The sequence below is a fragment of the Rhinopithecus roxellana genome, chromosome 6 (assembly GCF_007565055.1).
Source record: "Rhinopithecus roxellana isolate Shanxi Qingling chromosome 6, ASM756505v1, whole genome shotgun sequence".
Lineage (NCBI taxonomy): Eukaryota > Metazoa > Chordata > Mammalia > Primates > Cercopithecidae > Rhinopithecus > Rhinopithecus roxellana.
The window spans coordinates 35385916-35394527 of record NC_044554.1 but is presented as its reverse complement, the minus strand read 5'-3'; the positions used below and the strand labels follow the sequence as shown (position 1 = coordinate 35394527).

General features: G+C 39.2%; 1 protein-coding gene and 1 non-coding gene across 5 annotated transcripts; both read right to left on the bottom strand.

Moving 5' to 3' along the window:
• Window positions 1-2803: 2803 nt before the first annotated feature.
• On the bottom strand, window positions 2804-2906 carry LOC115898433. The gene has a single exon (XR_004058167.1). It is a non-coding gene; the product is annotated as a U6 spliceosomal RNA (small nuclear RNA).
• Window positions 2907-3491: 585 nt separating this feature from the next.
• Window positions 3492-6159, bottom strand: LOC115898330 (cTAGE family member 8-like). 4 transcript variants are annotated; one of them, XM_030932998.1, is made up of 3 exons: window positions 5515-6159; window positions 4283-5442; window positions 3492-4153 (listed from the first exon to the last, which is right to left on the bottom strand). In XM_030932998.1, exons 1-3 carry the CDS (start codon window positions 5817-5819, stop codon window positions 3492-3494), a joined length of 2127 nt encoding a protein of 708 aa, XP_030788858.1. In that variant the 5' UTR covers window positions 5820-6159. The 4 variants fall into 4 exon arrangements, with proteins under 4 accessions (XP_030788858.1, XP_030788857.1, XP_030788856.1 ...); XM_030932997.1 differs by having other exon boundaries at window positions 4283-6159; XM_030932996.1 differs by having other exon boundaries at window positions 3492-5442.
• Window positions 6160-8612: the final 2453 nt, after the last annotated feature.

Here is an 8612-nt window from a genome sequence, read left to right as displayed (position 1 = left end):
TGTCTCAACGTCCCAACAGATTAAAAACTTCTTATAAAGAAATTTCCAGACACAATGTTGGGTGACTTCTTTCAAATATTTAGGGAACAAATAATTTTAATGTTTATGATAACTTGCAAAGAAAGCAAAAGAGGGAGCATTCAATAATATATTTTATGAGGAAAGATGTAACTTTGATATCAAAACATAACATGTACAGTGAAAGAGAAACCTACCGGCCAGTCTAACTCCTAAATATGGAGATAAGAATCCCAAGAACAATATTAAACTTATAAACAATAACTTGCACATATCATCATGCACATAATACCAGGACTCAATATTGCTTTAGCATTAGAAAATTAATTTATTAATCCACTCATGTCAGCAGATGAAAAAGGGAAAAAATGATTATTTCAGTATTTGAAAAACTACTTTTCATTATACTGAAAGTTTATTCAGTAAAATCTTTTTAGAAAATAAGAAATAAAGGTGTGGCTGGCAGGATGGCTGAAGTAGCAGCTCCAGTCTGTAGCTCCCAGCGAGATCAATGCAGAAGGTGGGTAATTTCTGCATTTCCAGCTGAGGTACCTGGCCATCTCATTGGGACTGGCTAGACAGTGGGTGCAGCCCATGGAGGGTGAGCTGAAGCAGGGTGTGGCCTCGCCTCACCCAGGAAGCCTAAGGGGTCAAGGAACTCCCTCCCCTAGCCAAGGGAAGCTTCCAGGGACTGTGCCATGAGGAATGATGCACTCTGGCCCAGATACTGCACTTTTCCCACGTTCTTCGCAACCCGCAGACCAGGAGATTGCCCGGGTGCGTATGCCAGCAGGGGCCTGGGTTTCAAGCACATAAATGTAGCACTTACTGTGTTACAATTCCTTGTAGTATTCAGTACACTAATATGCTGTGCAGGTTTGTCACCTAGGGGCGATGAGCTATTCCATATAGCCTAGGTGTATAGCAGCTACTCTATATACCTTCTAGGTTTGTGTAAGTACACTCTACCACATTTGCACAATGACAAAATCATTTGACAGTACATTTCTCAGAACCTATCCGCATCGTTAAACAACACATGACTGTATAATGCTAGCTTTTTGTAGATGCTTTTTATCAAGTGGATAAAGTTTCCTCTATTCCCACTTTATAGAGAACTTTTATCATGAACGGATATCGAAATGTGTTAAATGTTTATTATGTATCAACTGATACAATGTAACTCTCCTTCTTTTGTTTGTTAACATGGTGGATTATTTTGATTGACTTTTTGATATTAAATCAGCCTTGTATTTCTGGAAACAACCCCCCTAGAACATGGGGTACATTTTTTTTAATATACTGTAGAACTCTATTTGTTAATATTAAGTTATACATACCTTTACATATGCACACACACCCTCTCTCTCCTGGTTTTGGTATCAGTGTAATAATAGCTTCAAAAAGTAAATTGGGGAGTGTTCTCTCCTTTTCTGTCTTCTGGAAAAGATTGTGTAGCATTGGTGTTAATTTTTTAAAAACATGTTAGAGGCCGGGTGCGGTGGCTCAAGCCTGTAATCCCAGCACTTTGGGAGGCCGAGACGGGCGGATCACGAGGTCAAGAGATCGAGACCATCGTGGCTAACACGGTGAAACCCCATCTCTACAAAAAAAAAAAAACACAAAAAATTAGCCAGGCGAGGTGGCGGCGCCTGTAGTCCCAGCTACTCGGGAGGCTGAGGCAGGAGAATGGCGTAAACCCGGGAGGGGGAGCTTGCAGTGAGCTGAGATCTGGCCACTGTACTCCAGCCTGGGCGACAGAGCGAGACTCCATCTCAAAAAAAATAAAATAAAATAAAATAAATAAAAACATGTTAGAATTCTCCAGTGAAACCATCTAAACCTAGAGATTTCTTATTTGGTAGTTTTAAAATTATGAATTCTATTTTCTTAGTCGTTACAGAGTTACTCAGATGATCTATTCCTGCATGGTGAGTTGAGTTAGTTTGTGTTGCAGCAGGAACACGGCATTTTGTCCATTTTGTCTAAGCTGTCTAATTTATGTGTGTGGAGTGGTTTGTAATATTCCTTTATTGTCCTTTGTGATGTGCGGTGTCTGTAGTGATATCACCTGTTTCATTATGATATTTAAAATGTATGTCTTTTCTTTTCCTTTTAATTTCTGCTTGAGTTTGCTAAATTTTTTTAAATCTTTTAACAGAGCTATCTCTTTATTTCATTGATTTAACTATTGTTTTTCTCTTTTAAATGTTAAGTGTTTTCTGTTCTTATCTTCATTAATCCCCACCGTCTACTTGCTTTCAGTTTATTCTGCTCTCCTTTTTCTAGGTTCCTAAGGTGGAAATCTACTGCTCACTCGACACTTTTCCTCTTTCCTAATGTATGCATTTATTGCTATAAGTTTCCTTCTCAGCACTTTGATATGTCACAGTTTCATGTTTATCCAGTCCAATGTATTTTTAAATTTTTCCTTGAGACTTCTTTGTTGACGAATAGATTATTGTGAAGTGTGTTTTTAAATTTCCAAACGTTTAGGGATTTTCATATCTTTCTTATGCTGATTTCCAATTGGATTCCCTACAATGATTTGTGGTTTTCCCTTGCTCTGGATGATTACTATCTCTTTTAAATTGATTGTGGCAAGTTTTAGGGCCTCGGATAGCTCTATCTTGCCATGTGTTTTGTCGGCACTCAAGAAAAAATGTGTATTCTGCTGTTGTTGTGTGGAATATTCTGTAAATTCCAAATTGATTCCTTTGGTTAATGGCATTTTGAGTTGTTTTATATTCTTGTTGATTTTCTTTTTTTTTTTTTTCCTCTTTTTAAAAATATGAAATGTTTCACAAAATTTTGTGTAATCTATATGCAGGAGCCATGTTAATCTTGTCTGCACCATTCTAATTTTAGAAAGTGCTGCCAAAGCCAACACTCCTTGCTGATTTTCTGTCTAGTTCTATCAATTATTGAAAACGGCATGAGGAAATTTCTAACTATAATTGTGGATTCGTCTATATCTCCTTTCAGTTCTGGCAGTTTTCTTTCTTAAAAAAATCAACTAAAATGTATGTAATTGAGCATAAAGTTACTTTCTCATATATCTACAAACACAGTGAATACAGTTCTTGGCATGAAGACACAACCTTTAGAATTTAAAACCTCCCCACCTGCAAGATTACATATATAAAACTCCCACTATTGTTTCTATAAAAGTGGATTAGTTCACCAAATTAAAGTACTTATACTATCTAGAATATAATAAAATGGAAATGATTTACTCATGGATTTGTATTTAAATCATCTTTATTTATAAACTACTATACTAAGAACTATAATTCCTTAAACTTTAATTTGAGAAAGGTGTAATCACTTAAGTAACAGCCGTTACTTAAACTGAAAATGAGATCAGTCTAAATTACTTTTGAAGAGAGCAAAAATATTGTCGGGTTTCTGGTTGTTCAGTAGCAGGCTCCTTGGAAGGCAGAATCAACCCTGAAGGGAACTCGCTTCTACCTTCAGAATGTGGGGTTGGGGTAAAATCCAGGTCTTGGGTGAAGGTAAGGAGGAAAAGCCCTCGGTGGACAGATGTTTCTCATTGCAAATGGAGCATGTGGTGGGCCTGGGAAATCCCTTGGTGGATAGTAATAACCTCGAGACACTCCAAACATGGTTCCTGGAGGAGGTGGGGGGAAAGGCGGTCCTCTTCTCATGAACGGTCCCCTCGTATTCACTGGAAACAGTGGACCTCTGATTGGAGCCAGAGGTGCAGGAACGAAGCCGGTGCCAGTTGCTTCATTTTTAGCAGGGAGAGATGAATCAGGCACATTTAAATTACCAGGATGATCTTTGGCATCATTTCTACTGGATTCCATTTCTGAAGGCATTGACCCATCCATTTGATCCAAAGAAGGCACATTAAAACTTCTGAGTTCTGCTGGCCCAGACAGTCCATCAGAATTAGAATATCCGTCTTCCCTTTGTGGAGGAGGAGCTGAATCAGGGTATGATTGTCCTGGTAGAGGAAACGTCATCCTACGGTCCTGTTCCCATGAGGACGACAGGGACCTAGTGTCAGAAGGAGCCCTGTGAGGATCGGTTAATGTATCGCAGCCTGGTTCTCCTCTTTCATTGGTAATCTGATGGTCCAGAGGATTCCCTGGGCCTCTTGGGCCTCTTCCTCCTCTCCCCGGAAGCACAGGTGAGGGTCTCAGTGGACCCTCCAACACAGTTTGAGGAGAGAGAAAAGCTCTCGTTTCAGATGGAGGCTGACTCAATGGTGAGGGACCACATGGGGAATGCTCTCTGCCAAATGCTGTATTTGAAACATCAGGTGCACAAGGATCTTTTTCTAAAAGTTCAAATTTAAGCTCTGTTTCAGTTAATCTTTTTCTGTTGTGAGCATTTTCTTTCCTTAAATCATTGAGGTTTCTTTCAGCAGTCCGAGCTGCCAACCAATTATCATGTCCTTTTTTCTCATAGGAAATAACCTGCCTTTGATAAAAATTAATAGTTCTCTTCAATTCTTCTTCAAGATCTTTGCCTAGCTTTCCATAGGCCTCCAGCCCTTCAGTGGTGTGGCTGATCTTTTTTTCCACTTTAGAAAGTTTCTCTTCTTGCTGTATCCGGGAATTTTCCTCTACTGTCAATTCCCTGTGGAGTTTCACTTCATTTTCTTGATAGAATTCAGTCATTATTTTAAGTTTCTGTTGAAGCTTCTGATTCTCACGTTCAAAATACATGGTTTCTGACTGCAAAGATGCTTGTTGAGTCTGAAGATTTTTAATACGCTCTGTAAGCTCTTCCTTTGTTTTATCAACTTCAGATAACTCAAAAATAATGTGGTTTCTTTCTCCTTCTAAGGTTTTTAAAGAAACATTTAACTCAGCAGCATGAATCAGTTTCTTCAAAGCTCTTGTTGGAGGATCATCTAAGTAAGTACCATTTTCCGATTCACCGTTCACTTCTAATTCCAAGTTATCATCATCCCTTATGTCCTCTCCAAGCACAGCAGCCTGATCTTTCATCTTTAGCAAGCGTCCAGTCAGAGTCTTGATGTGATTTTCTTTATCATTTAGAACTTGTTCTGCGTGTGCTTTGGAGTCTTCGAATGTTATTTTCTGTTCATTAAGTTCACTCACTTGTTCTTTCCATACTTCAGCTTCTTGCAAAAGCTGCTTCTGGCTTTCCAGAAGTTGAGAATTTTCATTCAAAGCATCTTTTATTGCTATCTCACGTCGTTCTTCACTCATGTTAAAGATCTTGCAGATGATTTTGGCTTCTGCTATTTGTGATTTGAGGGATTTTGACTCATCTTCTAGAGCCTGTATCCTTTTTGAAATATCCGCCATCAATTCATCTTGTTGAGAATGTTTAGATTTCTCTTCTTTGAAGTCTTTTTCTAGACAGAAGCTTTCATCCTCAAGTTCAGAATTGGACCTGTTCAGCTTTTCACAGGTTGCCTCCAAACTTCGTGCTTCTGCTGCCGCCTTCTCAAAGCTGGCATCCTCTAAAGATGACTCTGCTTCATAGGCTTCGTGCTCTTTTTGAATAAGGCTAAATTTTTCAAGTAGTTTACATTTTTCTTCAATTAGTCCAGAAAGCGTTGCAGCAAGTTGTTTTTCTCTTCTCATATAAAGCCGACTCCTAACGGATCTAAAACCTCTCCACAGAAAAAGGAGAACGGCAAAAAATCCAACGACAGCTGCACATACCACCAGTTCCCACGGAAAACCATAAGGACTCGAATATGGTCTCCTACTTTCAGGCAGTGCTGCCACATCCCTGCGTAGCTCCTCCAGGACCAGCCCCAGATAGGGCTGAGGCGTAGCGCCGGGCTCCTCCATAGCGCCGAGGCTGCTCTGGGGTCTCCGCAGTAACACTGGCCACAACAAGCGGTGGAGAACGCGCAGCCTGGGGTCTGGAATCCGAATCCGCACGCGGCAACCTAGCGGAGCGGACCACTGCGGAGTCGGCTGCAGGGGGATCTGGGGAACGCGGGCACCCCACAGGCCTCACAGGCCCATGTTGCTGTCCCCGCATCCTCCCTGCCCCCTTGTTACACTTGACATCCTGAGGCAGCGCAGGTCCGAGTCCCACCCGCCTTAGTTCTGGCAGTTTTCTCATCACATATTTTGAAGCTCTGTTTTTTGGTGAATACACTTTTAAAATTGCTGTCTTCTTCATGGATTAAACCTTTGATCATTATATAATCTCTCTGCTTCCGGTAATTTTCTTTGCTTTAGCTGATATACATACAGGCACTCTTGCTTTCCTTGCATTAATGCTTGCGCAATATACCTTTTTTCATCCTTTTAAATTGTCCTACCCTGTGTTGGTAAATTTCAAGTGAGTTTCTTGTACACAGCATACAAGAAACATATACGAAAGGGTCATACATTTAAATACACTCTTCTATTATCTGTCTCTTAATTGGTAGACCATTCATAATTAAACGAATTATTGATACTTTAGTGCATAAGCCTGACATTGTGCAGGCTTTTTTTTATTTTATCTATTTTATTTTTTTGTAACGCTATACAACCTTCTTTCTATACTCAAAATTTTAATTAGAATATTACTAAAAATTTCTTAATGATTTTATTTCATGGGAAAGAGACTCGGTGAGGAATGTGAAGTATGTCTTACAAGTATTTCTCATTTTGCAGGACACTGTCTGGGTGTCCCTCTCCCATGAATGATCATTGGTGTGGTTTATCTTTATGCTTTGAGAAAACAAGTCTGTAGTATATGTTACTATATTCTACTATATAAAGATACTCTTCAACTTATGATAGGATTATGTTCCAATAAACCCATCAGATGTTGATACTATTCTAAGGTGAAGATGCTGGGTTTTTTTTGTTGTTGTTTTTTTCTAATGTAGACTCTTGTCGTGTTGCCCAGGCTGGAGTGCAGTGGCTATTCTCAGGTGTGCTCATAGTGCACTATATTCTCAAACTCTTCGAGCTCAAACAATCCTCCTCCCTCAGCTTCCTGAGCAGCTGGGTCTGTAGGCACACACCCCTATTCCTGGCTTGAAGATATGTTTAATAAACCTAACCTACCAAACATTATAGCTTATCCTAGCCCACCTTAACCATGCTCAGAACACTAACATTAGCCTACAGTTGGGCAGAATAATCTTACACAAAGCCTATATTATAGAAAGCTGTTGAATATTTTATGTCATTTATTGAGTACTGTACTGAAAATGAAAAACATAATAGTAGCATGGGTACTTGAAATATGGTTTCTACTCAATGAATATCACTTTCCCACCATTGTGCCACTGAAAATCTTAAGTGAAACCATTGTAAGTTGATGACTGTCTGTATTTGTTTATTTATTTTACTACTTTCCCTTTTTCTTTTAATGGTTGAAAGACATGATAAGGTAAAATATTATTGCCTAAAAATACTCTGCTGCTCTGGAAAATAAAAAAGGCAGAAGTTTCCAAGAAATCGTTCAAGAGATATAAAAATCATATGAAAATGAGATAATTAAAGAATAAATCTGTAATTATGCATGTTGTAAAATACAAATAGGAGGCTGGAAGAGAGACTATAGATCACAGTGAAAATGAAAGCAGAAATAAAGTAGGAATGGAAATATTTACATAGGAGTTGTGAGATATAGTATCTTATTTTTGTTCAACACTAAATAGTTTTCAAGTCTAGCAGAGGACTTGGAAATTTTAAGCTACTCAACAGTGAATCTCAGAGTTTTCTCCATTCATCTCACAGTTAGTCTTACATAAATACACAGCTCTGTAATGATTATATGTATCAATTTTTTTTTTCAGTCAAGGAATTTTCCTCCTCCTGTTCATTTCTCTGAAAAATACCACTTGGTACTAGATGATGTAAATGGCTACGATTGAACTGGTTACTTAGGGTAATAGGCTGACATCTTGTTTCAGCAATTAAACAATAAAAAGGATGTTCTTTATTAAGATATGAATTTGTTTCCTAAAGAAATTGGTTCTATAGATTTCCATAGTATTAAGTATGTTGGTAATTCAAATGCCTCATCACTGAACAAAAATGCTCAACCTCAGAGACTGTCCTTGCACATAAAAATTTTTCTTATTTTCAGTTGACTTTGGCCAACTCATATCAAACACTGTTGGTAGATTTCTTTTTCGAGATGGCAATTCGAGGCTTTTAGCATGCCACAGCCACTTGGAAATAGCAAGGCAGTGCATACAGATAAATTCTGTGAGCTCTAATTCAAGAAGGAAAATGGAGATCCACTGGAATTGTGAAGAACACTCCAGATCCCGAGGAGGAGAATGCCGGCAACCAGCCGCCATAATGCTGTCCAGCTGATACAAGTGAATGAAGTCCCAGCACATGAGAGGTAGAAGCTTCCCTCTGTGACTCACGTTTCCACTGGGGATCTGAGCAACCCAGGCTGAGAGAGAGCACTTTGTTTCTCTCAGATCCTGGAGCTAACTTCACGAGAGGCTTGGAGACACTGACAGAGACAGACACTGGAAAAAGCTACAGGCGTTTTCCCAGCCCCAGGACAGAGAATAAGACACCATTTTTAATTTGGGTGCATCTAAAGTCAGCCGTTCTTTGGCAACCCAGCAGCTTGGCCATGCTGGCATTTTAGTATTGGGACAGAGATTGGAG